The sequence below is a fragment of the Trichechus manatus genome, unplaced genomic scaffold (assembly GCF_000243295.1).
Source record: "Trichechus manatus latirostris isolate Lorelei unplaced genomic scaffold, TriManLat1.0 scaffold00054, whole genome shotgun sequence".
Taxonomy (NCBI): Eukaryota; Metazoa; Chordata; class Mammalia; order Sirenia; family Trichechidae; genus Trichechus; species Trichechus manatus.
In genome coordinates, this window is record NW_004443990.1 from 4,530,323 (window position 1) to 4,550,358 (window position 20,036).

A 20,036-nucleotide genomic window follows, 5' to 3' on the forward strand; every position below is an offset into this window, starting at 1 on the left:
TTTTTTATAGGACCCCTTTGCACTCTTAATAATTGTTATGGCTGTTGTTAGTTGCCTTGAGTCCATTCTGACTCCTAGTGTGCAGAGTAGAAGGGCTTTCACAAGCAGATCACCAGGCCTGTCTTCCCAAGCACCGCTGTGTGGATCGAACCACCAACCTTAGGCTAGTAGCCAAGTGCTTAACTGTTTGCACCACTCAGGGAGGGACTTCATCCTTTTTTTATTAAAGATGAGCATTTAAAGAATCAATACCTATTTTTAAGACCAGTAGTTCTCAAAGTGTGGTCCCCAGACTAGTAGCATCAGCATCTTGTGAGAAATGAGGAACTTGTTAGAAATGAAAATCTCAGGCCCTATCCTAGATACACTGAATTAGAAATTCTGGGTGTGGGGGCCCAGCAACAGATGTTTTAACAGCCCTCCAGGTGATTCAAATGCATGCTACAGATTGAGAACTACTGGGCATTGTATTTTGAATGAGCAGAAATTGAGGCAGTGAAGAGGTAAAAGCCAACCTCAAATGTTGTTATTGTGTGCTGTAGAGTTGATCCCAACTCATAGCAACCCTAGTGGACAAAGTAGAACTGCCACATAGGGTTTCCTAGGCTGTCATCTTTAGGAACAGATCGTCAGGTCTTTTCTCCTGTGGAGCAGCTGGTGGGTTCAAACCCCTAACCTTTTGGTTAGCAGCTGAGCATTTAACCATTAAGCCATCAGAGCTCCTTAACCTCAAATGTAAGAGGGTCAAATTAGCATCTGACCTTATTATAGTTCCACTGTCAGAAGTAAGCTGATGCTGTAGTAAGAAATACTGCGTTAAAAAACAAAATGAAACAACATACTCTGCCAGCACCTGCTTCCAAAAAAAAAGAGATGGATGAAAGGGCTTTCAGTAGGTCCATGAATAATAAAAAAGGCTCCTCACCACTCCCCAACAAGTGTCAATTTCTTGCATAAATCTTCCATATTCGAGCCAATATCCAAAACCTATCTTTAGCATTGGTGCCTCAGGTAGAGTCAAACAGTTCTGAAGTGACCACAACTCCATTTTAAATACATTAAAAGAGGAGAAAGCTATTGGTAGTTAGTAGTGAAAGAAAAGAATAATGGAAAATAGGGACAACGTTGAATTTTAATGAAGCCCCTAATCCTGGAAAAAAGTGACGGTTAAAGAAATCCCTTCCTAGCAGAAGGAAAGTTGTTACTTTTCATTTTATATCTTCCTATAGAGTTTGATAGGAGCTATACTCTACCATTACTGGAGGTGGAACCTTTCTACAATTGTTTGAATTTCTTACTCTGTGCATAACCTACCTAAAAAAATATACATATACACACATATATATGCAAAATATCAATATAAATAAATTATAGGACAGGAAAGGAAGGTATTTTCTGAGTTAACTTTGACTTTAATTTTATGCCACTGTACTATCTACTCACTTTTCACGCTTATCAAACACCTACAAAGATACCTGGTTAACTATTTCAGCAGTTTGACCCATACCTTTGAGTGTTCTGAAAGGAAGTCTGGAAGAAGATAAACTCGTGCCAGTAGCTCTGTGTAGTCATGACAACGAAAATAATAAATATGGGAAAGAATATTTTCAAGAGTGAAATTCTCCAAAGCTTTTTGGTGCTCTGAAATAAACAACAAAACAACCTTAAAATAATTAATTTTAACTGTTTTGATATGTTGGTGATTACAGGAAAACAATACTTTGGAATAACAAAATTCTTCACTTTAAGTAATAAAACTTTCAGTTTAATTGCAAGGTGATAACATTGTAGCAAAATGACTATAAATTATCATTTCATAATTCCTGACCTCCTATTTTCACCTTTTCCACAGTTTCCTTGCATACTGGGCTAACTATCTAGAAATTATTTATACATACATACAACCAGAGTTTTAACGCCTGCCTTTTCAAATTTCTAGTTATTGCTCTCTATTGAACAGAAGTAATATAATGGAAGTTTCTAGATTTTTTTTTGCAGGACTACAAATTAAGAGTAAAAAAGGAAAAATGTATTAGTCCGAAGGACTAACTGTCCACAGCTACCAAGGCCTCCACCGGACTGAGTCCAGTACAGCTAGATGGTGCCCGGCTACCACCACTGACTGCTCTGACCAGGATCACAACAGAGGGTTCTGGACAGAGCTGGAGAAGGATGTAGAGCATAATTCTAACTCACACAAAAAAGACCAGATTTACTGGCCTAAAGGAGACTGGAGAAACCCTGAGAGTATGGCCCCCAGACACCCTTTTAGCTCAGTGGTGAAGCTACCTCCGAGGTTCACTATTCAGCCTGGGAGTGGACAGCCCCGTAAAACCAAATGAGAGTAACGAGGTACAGGAGTCCAGTGACAAGGGCCAGAAGGCAGAAGGGGACAAGGAAACTGGTGATAGGGAACCCAAGGTTGAGTAAGGATATTGTTGATGTGTTGTGAGATTGTTAACCATTGTCATAGGGCAACATTTGTAGTAACTGTTAAATGAGAAACTATTTTGTTCTGTAAGTCTTCATCTTAAGTGAGAATAACAGCACAATTGGAAGAGCGTAATCAATGTCACTGAACTGTGCATGCAGAAATTTTTGAAACGGTGTATCTTTGGCTATGTGTATCTTCACCAAAAAAAAAAAGGTTGAGAAGCTAGAGGGTTAATGTGTTAATATGTTGTGGGGTTGTTAACCAATGTCATAAAACAACATGTGTACTACTGTTTCATGAGAAACTATTTGTTCTGTAAGCCACCTGAAGTACAATAAAATAAAATAAAATAAAAAAAAAAAGAATCCATCCACATCTCTAGAAAGGAAGGAAAGTGGAGGTGTAAAGAAACAGGAGAAACATGCTCTATAAAGTGGCATAGCAGAAAAATTATTGTCTTATCAAGACTATTAAAATGACTGCCTTCAGGTAAAAAAAAAAATATATATATATATTTGCTAACTTACCCTCTCCCATGTGTGTTCCTGCTATAAGCTGAAGGTGCTGAATGCAGGCAGTAGCAAGATCTACCACTCTATCAACCATAAAACTTCCCTCTGTGTCAATAAAAACTGCTTCACCTGCTACTCCTCCAAAACATTCTGGTATCTGCACATCTACTGCCAACTGCAGACTGACAAGAGAAAGAAGTCAAATAACCAAATCATTATCATGATCACCGAAGGCAGTATTTCGCAACTCCAGATTGATTGGGTACCACTACATATTTTATAAATACAAATATACTTTTGGGTATTAAAAAAGAAATAAAAAGGACTTCTGTTTATAACTCATTTCTAAAGAACTGGGAAAGATATATAAAATTATCATACTGTTTAATAATACTGAGAGGGAAAACCATTATAATTTTATATACATTTAGAACGACTGAAGAAGTCCACTCCCAAGAATATTATCTAGTGCTGAACAGAAGGTAATAGAGCTAAACAGAAGGTAACAGTGCTGAACAGAAGGTGGCACAAATGGTTAAGTGCTCAACTACTAACTGAAAAGTTGGCAGTTCAAGCCCACTGAGAGGCACCTTGGAAGAAAGGCCTGGAGATCTGCTTCTAAAAGATCACAGCCATGAAAACCCTGTGGTGCACAGTTCTACTCTACAAAAGCCATGAGTCACAATCAACTTGACAGCAGTTGGTTAGTATGATTTAAAAAAACAAAACAACAAAAGAGTGTTGTATTTTAAACAAAAATAAGGAAGTTTGCTTTCAAAAAAGTCAGGAATAGTTGTTAACTTGGGGGAAGGAGAAGGGTATGATTGGCAGGGCTTATAAAGGGCTACTGAGGATATTGATAATGTCTTTCACGAAGTAGGTTGCTTTATAATTCTTCGTTAAACTGCCTATGTTTTATGTACTTTCTAATATACTTTATAACTTTTTTTAAAAAGAAAAAACAGAGTATAGAGACTAGTATTAGAAATTAAGACGGTCTGAAATATCTTGCTAACCTCTGAATAAATCATGAACGACAATCAAACCAAACTTTAAAAAAAAAAAAGGGGAGCGGAAAGACGTTAGATAAGACAACAAAAGTGTACGTAACAAAAAACGAAATAAATTGGACTTCATAAAAATTAAAAACTTCTGTGCATCAAAGGACTTTATCAAGAAATATCATTACCAAAACAACAGCAACAACAAACCAGTTGCTGTCTAGTTGATTCCAACCCACGGCGACCCCACGTGTTCCACAGTAGAACTACACTCCATAGGGTTTTCAATGAGTGGCTGGTAGATTGGAACTGCTGACTGTTTGGCTAGCAGTCAAGCTCTTAACCACTGTGCCACCAGGGCTTATGAGTTACAATCTGATCCAGCAATTCCACTCCTAGGTATATACTCCAAAAGAATTGAAAGCAGGGACTCAAACAGATACTTGTACACCAATGTTCACTGCAGCATTACTTAACAATGGTCAAAAGGTGGAAACAATGCAAGTATCCATCAACAGATGTCTGGATAAATAAGACGTGGTATGAAAATACAACTGAATATTATTCAGCCATAAATAAAAATGAAGTTCTCATAACATGCTACAAAATGGATGAACCTAAAAAACATTATGCTAAGTGAAATCTCAGACTCAAAAAGACAAATATTATTATATGATCCCACTTATATAAAATATCTAAAATAAGCAAATGTATAGAGTTTATTATTGGTTACCAGCGATGGCTGTGAGGGGGAAATGAAGAGGTACTGCTTAAGGAGTACTGAGTTTCTGTTAAAGGTGATGAAATATTTGGAAACAGACAGTGGTGATGGTTACACAACATAAACATTATTAAAGTCACTACACTGTACACGTAAAAATGGTTGAAATGGTCAATTTTTCGTTATGTATATTTCACCACAATAAATTTTTGTAAAAAAGGAGTGGAGTAGGCATTAATGCCACTCTGACAGAAGGCTGATTAAAATTCATTAGTGATACCTGCTCCAACACAGCATTTCAACAGGTTTTCAACTTTCGGTTAACTAATACTTCCCCACATTTCATACTGACACTCTTAAACCAACTTTTCTAAAACCAAATTAAAATTGTCTTCATATAGGGCTAAGAATATTTTAAAGTTATTACATACTGGGACTGCTTGCCAGTCAGTCACTCCAGCTTAAAAAATGGACTGGCTTGCCCTGAGAAGTACATCTACTCCTTACTTATCGACTATCTCATTATTCAACATTTTGCATTTACTATAGTAAAAAATCTACTATCCCACTATTTTGTGCATTAGCGGGGTGGCAGGCATGGCGGCAACGGCTGCGGAGTGTCCCCTCCCTTGAGAGTCTCTAGGCAGCCTCTGGGAAGCTGGGCCATGCTATCTCACGACCTCCATGCCTTCCTGCCCCACATCCAGCTGCTGCACCAGGTAGGCCTCCTCTGTGGCCACGACTTCCAGGTGGAAGGGCAGGCAGCACCCAGCCAGTCGGCACCTGTTCTGGGTTCCCAGCTCCTATGTGGCCTAAGTCCTGGAAGCTGAAAACTGCTGTGGGGTGGGAAGGGAGGAAAGAGGCACTGGAGATCCTGTTTGGAAGAAATGCATATGAGTTTAATGACATCCCAAAGTGAGCCCAAATGGGCCTGAAGCCTCGGCTCCGGTGGAGCCAGGTACACAGCCAGGCTCCCAGCACCCTCACAGGAAGCCCCAAGGCTGAGTGACTCTCCAGGCCCAGAGGGCAGAGCAGGTTCCAGGATCGTGAAGATAGGGCTTGCAGGGGTGGGAGTGGAGCCCTGGAGGAAAGATCTGTTAAGCCGTGGACCCCCTAGTCACACAGCCTGGCTTTCTCCAGCTTTGTCTCCTCCATCCCTCCTTCTCAGCAGAGAAATAATCCATAACTGGACTCATCACAGTGATGAACACATCAGTAAATCTTAGCTGTTATCATATTTTCTAAATTAAAAAAATTGGACAAATGGTCTGAAAACAAAAAAATCTTCCATTTTCACATAACTCCAATTTTCGCATAATGACGTGGTCTTTGGAACCTAACTATATAGATAAGTGAGGAGTGAGTGTATATGTGTATATTGTCGAAGCAGAGTAAAGAGTAGAGGGCATATTTTATAGGCAGGTACTTTTAGAGTCCTATCCTGCCAAATAGAAGCATCTATTTTCCCCCTGCAATCCCTCCTTTGGGGCTGCGGATGAGGCCTGGACTATGTAAGGAATCCAGTTTAGTTTCTCACAGGACAGCTATTCAATCTTCCACTTCCTGCAATCCTCATTCCGTAGGCAATGGAAAGAAAAAGGGGCCCGTTCTAAAGCAAAAAAAGAAAAGACTTCTTTCCCTAGCCCTTGCTTCCAATCTCTTAAGGTGTGTGCACAAGAAAGTTTAAAGTCTGAAGACTTCAGATCCTGAAAACAGGTCAAATGAGAGTTACACTCCACGGAAAAAGTAGATACCTGATCTGACTTGATCTCTTTACTTCCCAAAGCAACTCACAGAGTCAGATATATGTGAAACAACTGTTCCTTGGATTAGGGGCAAGCTGGGCCTCTAAGACCAGAATTAAAGGCTTCTTAATGATTTTTAGGCTTTTGGGAATGGAACTCTTTATTATATGTGAATCTACTTGCAAACATTTGACTTTCAAATATATCTTCAGGAATGAAATAAAAAGCAGAAAACCATCTGTTTACCTTAATGGTCACACTACAAGGCTGCAGACTTTTTTTATATCAAAATAATTGTATCTATTTAGTAAGATGGGGTACTGAAGTAACGTCAAAACCAAATGAATTTTGTTTTACGCATCCCATTGCCATCGAGTCAATTCTGACTCACAGCCACCTCTAGGGCAAAGCTGAACTGCCCCATAGGGTTTCCAAGGAGCGGCTGGTACATTCAAACTGCTGACCTTTTGGTTAGCAGCCGAGCTCTTAAACACTGTGCCACCAGGGCTCCATTTTTTGCATCAAACATGTAAAATAAAGAGCACACATATACCTTTTTTTGGTCTCCTGACTGCAGACCCACAGCACAACTCTATTACTTACATAAAACATTATTAAGCCCACCCTTCCTTAAGAGAAGAACATTTTATTTTACCATAACTGTGTTTTTCCAACACCTGGTGCACCACAAATTTCTGTTGTTTTGGTTAAGGGTATTCCACCCCCAAGAATATTATCTAGTGCTGAACAGAAGGTAATTATGAAGCCCTGGGTATGCTCCTGCTCAAGAAGTTCCAGTGCTGTACACTTCTTGCCTGATTCAGATGTACCAGCATATCTTGGTATATTTGTGAGATATTCTCTTCTTATAATTTGCAGTGTTTCTAAAGCTTCTTCTTTAGATATCCCAGCTTCTGAAAGTAAAAAAAAAAGATTTTGGAGACTTAAAACTGTCTAACAACTCAGATGGGTTGTCTCCATTAATTATAATTTTTTAAGTAACAAGAGTAATGCCAAGAATAGAGAAACATAAAAATGTGACATTCCATCAACTATTTACTTTTTTTAAGTTAATAAAGGCATTTGTCTATGTTTTCATAGTCTTCACATAAAATATTTACCCATTACTTTAGAAACAGAAATCAACTAAAATTATTTCTGAGTATCTACAAGGATATCTCAGAGATAGAAATAAAAATGTACTACCAGTACTTTTGGAGCCCTGGTGGCGCAGTGATTAAGAGCTACGGCTGCTAAACAAAAGGTTGACAGTTCAAATCCACCAGCCGCTCTTTGGAAATCCTATGGGGCAGTTCTACTCTGTACTACAGGGTCACTGTGAGTCAGAATCAACTTGACGGAAATGGGTTTGGTTTGGTTTTTGGAGAACTTTTACTATCCCTTTTGGTACTATGATGACATAATTATTTTGCTCTCATAAACTATACAAATTATTTTTCAGAAGAGAATGGAAATTACTTCTTTAACCTGCCTAAAACAAGAGACACTTTTGAAGCATATGTACATGTTTTATTCAATATAAAAACTTTTCATGGAAACATCAGTGTTAAGTCCATGTATTACTCCAGACTATTTAATTGCTCGATGTACAACGATCTTAAACACTACACATGCTTCCTCAACTACAAAATTTCATTCCTATCTGACAATATGTGCCAGAGAAAATGGCAATTACAAAACAAGCTGCTAATTAAAGAAATAATGATGAGGATGATATCACTTAGCAGTTTGATGGATCAGTGTGTTTGATGTGATAAAGGATAAGGACTACGAATTTGGTGCTAACAAAAGACAATGGTGGTGATAAACATTTAGAAAACTAAGATCCTATCCAATTTAAGAGCCTGAACGTTGGAGTAAGATCGCTTGAGTTTGTAAATTCTGACTGCACCACTTACTGTGTGACTCTGGGCAAGTTACTTCTCTGTCCCTCAAATTTTGTATACTCACAGTGCACAGTGGTTCCCACCAACATATAACCTACAGTGTTGTGGAACTTATTTGGAGATTTAAATGGGGGGGGGGGTACATAAGAGGTGTGTCTTTCTACTGCTTTCTCCAGATTGAAAGCAGCGTCCCTTTCTCACTCTAGTCCTGTCAGGTTTCCTGCATTTCTCTAACTGAATCCTCACCCACTGGACTTGGAACCGCGAAAATCAGACAGCCTGTCTAGGTATTAATCTGGCTCCAATATTTCCTAGCCCAGTTATCATGAATCACTTACTTAACCACCGCAAGCATCAAGCGCAGGGGGTAAGAGCTATGGCGAGCTACCAAAACGTCGGCAGTTCGAATCCACCAGCCGCTCCTTGGAAACCCTATGGGGGCAGTTCTATTGTGTTCTATAGGGTCGCTATGAGTCGGAATCGACTCTACCGCAAAGCTTTTTTTTTTTCATAGTGGCATAATAATCCACTAACGAGGATTCTCATCATCCATCAGCAGGCTCTGGCACAAAACAATCAGTACATGTTTTCACGACCACAGTCGTCCCAACCACACAACACTTTTAAGCAGAGTCAATGAGCCGTTTCATGTAATAAACGCTGCCAGAGGAGCAGAGGAATCTAGTAGTCACTGTGCTATCGCCTGAAGGCGGGAGATAAAGGAGCGCGGATCACGGCCGGTTGCCTCAGCTTGCCGTCGAGAGTCGTTACCTTTGCTGAGCTCGGAGGGTTTCACCTCCAGGAGTTCCTCAGCAGTCTGGAAACCTGCGGAGACCAGCTTCACCCGCACCGCTGGGGACAACGGGAAGCTACCTAAATCCCGCTGCATTTCAAACCGAGACGCCTACGCGCGCTCCCCTGGACCTCCAAACCCCGGGCGGAATAACCCTGCACGTCCGCTCCCGGCCCGCACCGTATGACGTCAGACGCAAGGCGGAAGAGGCGGGGTCGGCGGCCTAGCAGCACGCGGCGTTGCCCTCTGCTGCGGTGCTGTTACCGGCTAAGTTTTCACAGTTTGGCACCCTTTCCTTCGTGATTTCTCCAAATCCCATTTAGAATTCTTCCATCAAACGTATAACTTGAAAATAAAACGATGGATGGAGACTGTAGAACGGAGAGCCAGGCCCAATGGGCCCTACGCATCACATTTCCTCACTTCCACCCTGGCCTGTTGGGTGGAAGCTTCTGGGTCATAAATGAAAAAGACCTCTCCCCCACCAGTGGGGGTAGCGCGTGCACACTGTCCAGTTACCGGTTTTACTGGTGTGAAAAGTCTCGGAAACGGTCAGATAAGGCGGAATCTGCGTCCCCACTCCAATGTTCAGTCTCTAGGCTCTTTCGGACTGCCGACCCCTTTGCGAACCCCCTTCGCCTTTCCCGCCCTCGCGAGGGATTGTGGGCCAACCCCCACAGCTTCACGGAGCGCTTGGAGCGCAGTCCACCCACCCACGCATGCCTTTCCGCGAGTCGAGTCTGGAGAAGGGAGGTTTCTGAGACCGTTAGTTCTTCACAGCCTGCCCAGTTTAAGAAGTAGCTGGAAAAGTAAGCAAATAATGTCTCCGTAGTGGGTTGGCCTGGGCTCCACGGTTCCTAAAGGGAGGGGTCGGGATACGCAAGAACCCCTGTTCAGATACAGAGTTGGAAAGCGGTGTGTTCAAGCTTTGGGGATCACCCGCTTCTAAAATAGAGAATCTTGAGGTGGAATTGGGAGGCGATTTGGGTGGTGACTTACGGTGTCTTTCCTTACGTGACCATGATTTATTGGAGTGGGGGGGTGGCTCATTCCCTGCCTATTCCCGAAAATTCTGAGCTTTGACTTTTCTTCCCAGCTTAAAGGAACTCCCTAAATATTGCAAATCAGTCCCCTTAGAGAAGATCTAAGGAAAGAAACAACATATTGAGCACTTAAGCAAATCCCACGGGTTTCAAATGCTCACAACCACACCATAAGGAAAATAAGGACCTGGGAACTCAGAGGGCAGCTTTCTTGAAGCGAGAATTCAAACCTATGAATCGGAATCGACTCAATGTCTATGGGTTTTATTCTTTTTACTACTCTGAGCTACCTCTTCAAATTGTGAGCCCCCCCCAGGGGGGGGCGGGTAATGCGAGAAATGTTTGTACCTCGTCTACTCGGGCAGGGAAAATCTGGTAGGACTTGTGAAAATGCGACTTCTCTGCTCCGTACACAGCTTTTATTATGGTCTACGTCTGGGCACTCAGTGGGCATCATAAATGTTGTCCACAGGGAGAATTCATGCTCATGCTTATAAAGGAACCAGGTCCTTGGGTGAAGAGATGGTCACGTTTAAGGACAACTCTTGAGTTTGGTCGAACTCAATGGACTCGGTGATGTTTGCAGTTTTGTTTTGTTGACGGTGGAGGGTTAAGAAACTGGTCAGACTATCTGTGGCTATCCAGTTAGGTGTTACTAATACTTATTCTGACCTTGAATTGCTGTAGTGATTTTCATTATCATTATCATTCTTAAGATTTCTTTTATGCAGTTTGCTGTGTAGTCGTGTTCTCAAGCTAGGATCCAGGTTTATGAGGCCATGCAGTAGGAACTAAACAAGGCTATGGGGTACATGTGGAAGATGCACCTTCCTATCGTGTCATTCTTACTCATACTTTTTAGGGCGAGAAGAGTTAAATGATTTAACTGATAAGTCATTTAAAATGTTTTATATTAAGCAAGCACTAACATATTGTAGAAAAAAATTAAAATATAAAAATAGATTTTAAGAAACATATAAGACCTCAAAGACAACTCAGTCTACTTCAGTAGTCTCCCAAAAACTCCAAGGGATATGTTTTTATTTTCTTTTGCAATTTGGGGTTACTTGATGAAAAAGTTTGAGAGAGACTGTTGTTGGTAAGCTAACTAGCATGGGCTTTGGCTTTGAATCACATCTCTGAAAGCTACCAGGTATGTGACTTTCAGCAAGTTACTCAGTTTCTTCACCTGTGTGAAGAAAATAGTATTTCATGGAATTGTTGAAAAGATTAATAAATGTGAAGTACTTGGCACAGAAAATCTACATAATAAATCTTGGTCGTCTTCTCCATTTAGAAACATTCTACTTGTGTATTCAATTGAATAACTTGTTATTGAACACCTACCTCAGCAGAGTGCTAATACTGAGATGTTTTTTTAAAATGCCTATGGTTGTAAAAGTGCCAAAATAGAGTTTCTTTTTATTTGACTTGATCCTCACAATAATCCTATGAATAGTTACAGTGGTCTGCATTTAAGATTAACACATTGAAGATGGTGATCATTGAAGCAAGATTAAATATTTATTAAATGGTAGTTATGTGCCAAATGATAAGGCAAACAAGACAGAGTCTCTGCCTTCATGGAGCCTGTAATCTATCAGAATCATTATCCAGCATTGCTAACTTGCATTGTGTTCTGACTTTTGTTGCTATCTAAATATAATAATACTAAAGATAGAAGCAACTATTGCTGTTAATGTCTATAGTTAATCTAAGTATTCAAATAATGAGATATTTTCATGCCCGTTTTTTGATTGGGTTGTCTTTTTGTTGTTGAGTTTTTTTTTAAATATATTTTGGATATTAAAACCTTAACAGATATATGATTTCCAAATATTTTCTCCCATTCTATGTTTTTTCATTTTTCTGATAATATTCTTTGATGCACACAAGTTAATTTTTTCTCCCTACAACTTAGATGGTTTGTTATTTACACTTGAATATTTTAATGTATATACATACCTTTTGTATAAGGTAGGAGGTGGTGTTGTTAGGTGCCATCGAGTCAATTCTGACTCATGGCAACCCCATGTGACAGAGTAGAACTGACTCAGGGATTTCTTGGCTGTAATCTTTATGGAGGCAGATTGTCAGGTGTTGGCCCCTCAAAGCCACTTGGTAGGTTCAAGCCACCAAGCTTTCAGTCAGCAGCCGAGCGCTTAACCATTTGTGCCACCAGGGATCCTTAAGGTGGGAGGTTGGAATCAGTTTTTTCCTTCTTTCCGGTGATGAGCCAGTTTTCTCGGTACTCTATGCAATAATCAATCCTTTTTCCCACCTATATTAAATGCTATCTCTATCGTATACTGGAGTTTGTGGATAGCACAAATGGTTAAGCACTAGGCTACTTACTGAAAGGTTGATGGTTCATATCCAGCCAGAGGTGCCTCGGAAGAAAGGTCTGGCAATCTGATTATAAAAAAATCAGCCATTGAAAAATATGTGGAGCACAGTTCTACTCTGACACACATGGGGTCACCATGAGTCAGAGTCAGCTCGACAGCAACTAGTTGGTTACATACACTAAATTTGTTTATGTGCTTAGGTCCTATATTCCTGGTATAAAACCTATTTAGTCATTGTGTATGTTCTTTAATGTCCTACTGGATTCAGTTTACAAAGATTTTGTAGATTTAGTTGATAGTTTTGCTTTTTTTTTCATAGGCAGTTGTTATTGTGCCTGCTTTGTCTGGTTTGGCAGAAGAGTTCCACAATCTTTGTAAAAAGAGCTAAGAATGGTCTCCATTTTTTCTACACTATTGAACAGCCTTACTAATGTATGTTAGTATTTAACAAACGTATGTTTCCTTATGTTTTTCTAATCAAAGAAATATAGAGGCTCTCCTCAAAGGATATTAAGGTCTGCAGGACTTCTTTAAGGATTATAGCACTAACGTTTTTCTTAACTTGCATGAGCCTCAAGAGAGTGAAGGACAATCACCTCTTTTTTGCACTAAGGCAGATTCTTTTGAATGGATATTTTGATTACTAGGCCGGTAAAAATTAAGTTCTTGTGGAATGTTGGAACTGGGCTTTGTGAACGCTATAGGCCCTGTAAGGGTTCCGTTACTAATTTAAGAAGGCATTGCTAGTCACAATCCTTCTGAAATGGAGTTTTGGATTTAAGAGTTGTTTGGTGGTAATAGTAGTCTAATTCACAGACACCACCTTTCTCCCCCCTCCCCGTACATGAGTAGCTCCCAACCAGATTTCAAGGTATCTTTGATTTCACAAAAGAAAATTTAGATGTTTTATATATATGTACATATTTGTGTATATATATGTGTGTGTGTGTGTGTGTGTATGTGTGTATGTATGTACATATGTATTATATAAACAATACTTTTTTAGGGGAGAAAGTATATAAAAATCAAACTGATCATAGACTGTCAGAAGTCCAACTTGAGGAATAGTTTCTGCTCACATCACAGAATCCCACTACCCTGCCCCAATATTTCTTTCTTTCCCCATCTCAGAAACCTCTGTTCTCAGTTGTTACTTGTTAACCTCTAATAAGATTTTTTAAACAGCATATTTCTTCCTGTTTTAAAGATATAAAACTCTGACTAATTTATTTTGGCAGAAGATACTGAAAGAGCCCTTCTGTAAGATAAAAAGATTTGGGAAATACGGGGATTCTAGTGTCCCTGGTGGTTCTAGGTCGTGGGTGGCATAAGCAGTTTCCACTGGACTGCTAACATAAGGTTGGTGGTTCAACCCACCAAGCTGCTCTACGGGAGAAAATCCTGGCTATCTACTTAAGTAGAGATTTCAGACAAGAAAACCCCATGGAGTAGTTCTATTCTGTAACACATGAGGTGACCATGAGTCGGAACTCACTTAACGGCACGAGTTTGGATTTTTGGTTTTAGTGTGATCTTAGAGAGACAATTGAAGAACACTGATAAATTTAGAAACTCCAATTCCAATTTACAGTGAGGAAGGACAAGGTTGAGAAGGCTGTAATTTTTATGATGTAGTATGGAATATGTAAATTGTTAACCTTTCCCTGAGACAGAATTTGCTCATTTTGAAGAGTCTTATTAAGTGTTTTCTTGTAGAATGGATTTTCCAGTAGTCTTGCTCTCGATTTCATAAACACCTGTGAAAAAGACGAATGACTCCATGCATGTAGCGTAGGTCTAAGATGCGTCGAAACACAACTTTTTCTTGCTTGAGGGGGCCGGGGGTGGGGTGGGGGGAGATACCCTGATCTCAATCACAAAGGTGGCCTCCAGAGGTGAGGCTCATCCATTACACTCCGGGTGTGCTGACCCCAGAGTTTTCCCCTGTGTGGTCAGGGGACGCTGCGTACTTTTTCCCCTCGTTAGCGTCGTTCAAAATTAGAATTAGTGTTTGTACAAATGATCTTTCACGTAAGGGCGATCAATTGCTGCATGTTTGAAACAGAGAATTTTGTATTTATGCTCGACGCTTTGGACTGACTCAACCTATTTTTAGCAGTACGCAGACTGAATTTTCTAATGTAGCCTTGCCAAATTGCGTGTTTTAAGACGTGCGCATTCAGGTTACGTAGATAACGGCTTAATAGACTGCGTCTGAATCGAGTGGCGTCGTTAGCACCAAGCGCCTGAAGGCAGGAGCTAATTTAAGTTGTTTGCGTTTAAATCTCTAGAGTGTCTTTACTTTTAAGATTTATTTGAATATCACCACGAAGTAAAATAGGAAAAGATGGACGGTCTGAATGAGATCACAAAAGGGGCGGGAAATATGTAGATAGAAAGCAGATACTGCTGGTCATGCTTACACTCGACATACATTTCTTAGGATTTTGGCAATATAAAACATACAAAATGTTTCTGTATAGTTATTATACTGTAGGAATTTTGTATCCAGAAGTGAGAGGTTTAGAGACCGCATGAGAAGAGCGATCCTATCGGTAAGGTGGTTTGGATCTGAGGGTGAGGTGCCAGGCAAGAAGAACACTTTGTGTTTATTTTGCAGAGGGGAGTTTTTGTGGTCACAAAGGTCGTTTTTCTTAGAGTTAGGTTTGTTTGTTGTATTTGGGAGGTACTGATCTGCAATTTCCATAAATGAGGGAAAACCTGGCTGCAGAATTTGTGGTAGTGGGGGCCTGCCTAAAAGACTCTTTTTTTTTTTTCTTTCTTAAAAAAGAGGAGGTATTTTTTTTTTATAGTTCAGTTTTTTTCAGTTTAGAAGGTTTTTTTTTGTATGTTTTCTTTTTATTTAATCTTTCTTTATATTGTTTTTTCTAGAAAGTGTAAGACACTAACGTGGATTATATAGTAACTTGAAGCAAGAATAATATTACAATCCCAAGACCAGAAGTCTAAAATGAATCTGTGTGGTTGCAATTCTTGGAGAAATCTGTTTCTTTTTCCACTTTCTAGAAGTTGGTTGAAGGAGTCCTAGTTTAAGCTCTTGGCTGCTAACCAAAAGGTTAGCAGTGGGAGCCCTGCAGCTGTTCTGGTAAAGATTACAGTCTACGCAATCATATGGGGCAGTTAGAGGATCCCTGTGAGTCAGAGTCGACTTGATGGCAGTGGGTTTGGTTTTTTAATTTAGATGTTGACTAGGGCCCTGGGTGATACAAATGGTTAAGTGCTCAGCTGCTTAAACAAAAAGTCGGCTGTTAGAGTTCACCCTAGGATGCCTCAGGAAAAAAAGTGTTGGTGATCTATGTGGGGTCATCATGAGTTGGAATCTGCTCTAGGGCAACTGGTTTTTGGTGGTAGAGGTTACCTACATTCCTTGACTCGTGGCCCTGTTCTCCATCTTCAAAGTCAGTGAGACAGCATCTTGCTGACGTCTTTTGTGTCCTTAGCATTTTCTATTTCTTAGGCCCTCCTCCTGCCTCACTCTTATAAGGACCCTGTGACTTCATTGGGTCCACCCAAATAATTTCCCCTCTCAAAATCCTTAATCACACCTGCAAAATCCCTTTTGCCAGATAAAGTAACATTCTCAGGTTCCTGGGATTTGCATGAGGGCATCTTTGGTAGGCCGTTTATTCAGCCTATCCCATCAACAAAGTCAGCAGATAGGTTTGTCAGGAGTCATAAAATGACATCACCGAAAGGGGCTTGGAGTATATAGATGAACACAGTAGCTGCTGGCCTTGTTCACCCTGTACATGCATTTCTTGGGATTCTAGTAAATATTCAAGTATTCAAAATGTTATTGTCTTGCTCTTTCAGTTTGGAGAAGTCTATTTTGTGAGTGAAGATCTAGAGTTTTCGTGAAGAGAGTGACCCTATCTTTTGCATGGTTTGATGCTAAGGGTAAGGTTGCCAGGCAGGGAAAGCAACTCATACTTACCTGGCAGGGGAAATACCATGATCACTAAGGTGGTTTTCCGAGGGCAAGGCTCATCCATTGCACTCCGGATGTGCTGACCCCTGCGATTTCCCCAAATGTGGGAAACTCATAATTCGTGGTAGATGGGGACTACCTGCGTGCCGTCCCTCTTCTTTCTTGTTAAATGATTGAACTCTTTTGAGTTGTATTAACTTTCCATTTAATTTTTTTTTCTTCTGGTGGTTTTTTGTTCTTGATAGGATGTCTCGCCTAAAACACTTGATATGAAAAGTTTCTCTGTAGGTTTGAGCAAAAGGGGAAAGGAATTTAGATTCAAAACTGTCTTCAGTTTATTTTGGTTGTTAGATTCTGTTGAGGGCAATGATCTTGTTTCATAGAAGACTGGGAATTTATAGTTTATACTTTCCTGAACTGAGTAGTTATGATCTCAGAGGGTCTTTCACTCCTTTTCAGGGTGTCTCATGAGCTGTATTGTTAGATTTCCCTCAAAATAGGAATATTACAGTGATAATCTGTGCTAGTGACAGGCTTGTTTCGTGCTTTCTTCTAGGTCTTGCTTTTTTTTTTTTAAATAATTTTATTTCTATCAAAGTAGTGTATGCACCTGATTTTCAAAACATCATCTAGAACGTAAGGACTTCAGCTAAAAAGGAACACTTCCTTGACCCACCCTTTCTCACCCCATTCCAGTCTTTCTCCACAGAGGGTACTATGTTTTAACTCTTTTAGCTGTTTGTTTATAGTTATCTCTATTAAATAATATGTTTATGCTGATATTTATAATAAGGATTTAGCTGACATTTACTACTAGAATACCTTCTTTCTTCCTCCATTTTTTAAATATGTTTATGAAACAATTTTTAGTTCCTGTTACTTCCCTCAGCAACTTTAAGTCCTTTATTTAATACCCTTAATAACTTCAATACCTTCATTACTTGTTGGCTCCCCGCTTTGTAAGATGAGGATATTAGCAAGGCTTTGGGGTTTTACAAGAAAATGTTACGGTTTTGCATCTTCCTTCCACCTATAAGAAATGTTAGTTTATTATATTGCAGACTATGCAGAGTGATAGAAGAAAGGGCAGGGAGAAGAGTGAGTAGGAGGAAAATGCTGGCAAAGTATTTTGTTTAATGCTACCACTTGTTAATGGTATTAATGTTTAAATTTTGTTTTCTAAGTATTCGTTGCTAGTACCTAGAAATACAATTGATTTTCATATATTGACCCTGTATCGTACAACTTTGCTAAATTGAGTTATTAATTTTAGTTTTTGGGTTTTTTTGTTTGTTTTTTGGTAAATGCTTTAGGATTTTCTACATAAACTGTCATGTCATGTGTGAATAAACTATGACTTTTATTTCTTTTTCTTGCCTTATTACTGGCTAGGACTTCAGTACAATGTTGAATAAAAGTCATTAGAGTAGACGTGATTGCCTGGCTCCTAATCTGAAAGAAAAGCCTTCAGTCTTTCACCATGAAGTATGTTAGCTGTAGTATTTTCATAGGTGCCATTTAACAGGCTGAGGAAGTTTCCTTCTAATGTTACTTTGCTAAGATTTTTTTTAATCATGAATGAGTATTGCATTTTATTAAGTGCTTTTGCTGCATCCATTTGTTTTTAGTTTGTTGATAGACTGAATTACACGGATTGATTTTCCATTGATAAATCCCATTTGGTCAAGATCTGTTAGGGTATAATGTGTTCTTAGTCACCTGGTTTCCAGATCTAGCCATGCTTACTTGTCTTGTAGAAATGGTTTCTGCCGCACTTTCCTGGAAGGAATCTTTGCCCTTCCGTACAGATTCATTCCAGTCTCTCTGTCACCGTCAACCATCTGATCAGATGTAGTGTCTCAAAGGCTTTACATATAGTAGACACTGATACAGGCTGAGTAAGTGATCTCTCAGTTGGCCTCTAAGTTCAGCCACCCTGATCATTTACAAGATGGTCACCTCAGTACTGTTTCTGGGAACTTGTTCAAAACTAAATGATCAGAGATATGGTCAAAGTACAGATGTTTTGCAAAATGCTTTTAAAATCTTTTATCAAAGTAATACATACACTTTGTTTAAAAAGTCAAATACAGTAGTCCTAAAGAAGTAAAAACAGAGTTCCCTGCCCCACTAATTCCCATTCTCCCGGTCCCCCTCAGAGGGAGATACTTTTCTACTCTAAAAAAAACTAAAATTTGTTTCATCTAGCATTTACAAACCTCTGTGTTTCTGAGTAAATCTGTGTAATACTGTCTTTTGATGTATCCATTTTAAACACTGTCTATTAATTTTTTATAATGGTAAATGAGGATTTAGCCTCCTTGTACCATCATCTTTTCTCGTTTTTCTAATATAGTTTAAAAACCACTTTTGACCAAATTAATATTTAATGCTTATGTGATCATGCCTGTGCAAACATTATTCACAGCAGAGCATTGTCGTCCACTGTCATTAAGTTTCCTTTAATTTTGTTTTTCTTCCAGTTGATTATTCCCCCCTGGCTAATTTTACCTTTTTTCATTTGCTTAGTTTTCTTTAAGGAAAAAAAAAAGTTGCTATCAAGTGGACTCCAACTCATGGCGACTCCATGTGTGTTCATAGGGTTTTCAATGGCTGATTTTTTGGAAGTAGATCACCAGGCTTTTCTTCTGAGGCACCCCCGGGTAGGTAGTTTAAAAGCTGATTGGCCGTGGTGAGGTGTGTGGCCTTTTACTTTGCTGCAGAGTGATCTGCCTAGGCCTTTGTAGGGGGTTTCAGCATCTTTAGGACGTTCTTCCTGGGTGATTAGCTTTCTCAGAGGAAACTCTTCCAGTTATCTGGAAGGTAAAGGCTGGTTGCTAGCATTCTGGGAACCAAAAGGGGGACAGAGGGAGTTGATGGCATTCAACCTTTGCAGTGCCTATGTGCTTCTTTTCAGGAAGTGCTCACGCTTTCATCTGAGTGTGGAATCCACTTGTACCCTCTCTGGCCTTTCTTACCACTCTAGCTAGTGCTTGACTGAGGCAGTTTTCCAGAAGCAGCAGGTGAGGGAGGGGTATGAATATGTGTTTCTAAAACAGCTTTCCATCAAACCTGGTTTTTATGAATCCCCACTTTCACCTAGTTCTAGAGGTTCTGGTACCACTAAACACGGAGCTTTCTGAGGGTTCTGCCATTTCAGTTGGGTTAGTTTTCAGCTTTCCCCAAAACTGGCTTAAGATTTGGGCGTCCCTGGTCTGTTGAGTCATTTACCATTTATAACTTCCAGAGTTGTGTTGCTCCTGTCCCCTTTGTCCCCTCCATCCTTGAAGGTTGTTGCCTTAAAAAAAATTGCTTTACTGCAGTTTTTGTTGGGTTCTGAGAGGGAGTAAAGTTGATGAGTGTTCAATGCACCATCTTTACCTAGAAGTCAGCCATTATTTACAATAGTGAAAAATTAGAACCAAACTAAATGCCCAATAATAGAGGAATGATTAAATGAATTATGGACCCTCTATAAGATGGACAGTCATGCAGAAATTTAAAATTATGCTTTCTATGTATATATATATATATATATATATATATATATATATATGTATATATTTTTTTTTTCTTTTTTTTT

At 39.5% G+C, this 20,036-nt stretch overlaps 2 protein-coding genes and 2 non-coding genes across 6 annotated transcripts in view; 3 read left to right on the forward strand and 1 right to left on the reverse strand.

The window, feature by feature from the left end:
- RAD51C (RAD51 paralog C) overlaps nucleotides 1-9,316 on the reverse strand; it is a 28,472-nt gene extending 19,156 nt beyond the window's left edge. The window contains exons 1-4 of one of the 3 annotated variants that reach the window (XM_023732719.1): nucleotides 9,092-9,316; nucleotides 7,069-7,327; nucleotides 2,962-3,128; nucleotides 1,508-1,641 (exon numbers count right to left, since the gene is read on the reverse strand). In XM_023732719.1, the coding sequence (XP_023588487.1) occupies nucleotides 1,508-1,641; nucleotides 2,962-3,128; nucleotides 7,069-7,327; nucleotides 9,092-9,209 (678 nt within the window). In that variant the 5' untranslated portion in view covers nucleotides 9,210-9,316. The remainder of the gene's footprint in view (nucleotides 1-1,507; nucleotides 1,642-2,961; nucleotides 3,129-7,068; nucleotides 7,328-9,091) is intronic. The other 2 variants (XM_023732718.1, XM_004377868.3) reach the window with 2 other exon arrangements.
- A 5,176-nt stretch (nucleotides 9,317-14,492) lies between these two features.
- The window catches only part of TEX14 (testis expressed 14, intercellular bridge forming factor), a 112,667-nt gene continuing 107,123 nt past the window's right edge, over nucleotides 14,493-20,036 (forward strand). Inside the window, exon 1 of the mRNA XM_023732720.1 lies at nucleotides 14,493-15,059. The gene's annotated coding sequence lies outside the window, so the exon portion shown is untranslated. The remainder of the gene's footprint in view (nucleotides 15,060-20,036) is intronic.
- LOC111820893 (U1 spliceosomal RNA) lies at nucleotides 15,110-15,272 on the forward strand. The gene has a single exon (XR_002824385.1). It is a non-coding gene; the product is annotated as a U1 spliceosomal RNA (small nuclear RNA).
- On the forward strand, nucleotides 16,452-16,609 carry LOC111820891 (U1 spliceosomal RNA). The gene has a single exon (XR_002824383.1). It is a non-coding gene; the product is annotated as a U1 spliceosomal RNA (small nuclear RNA).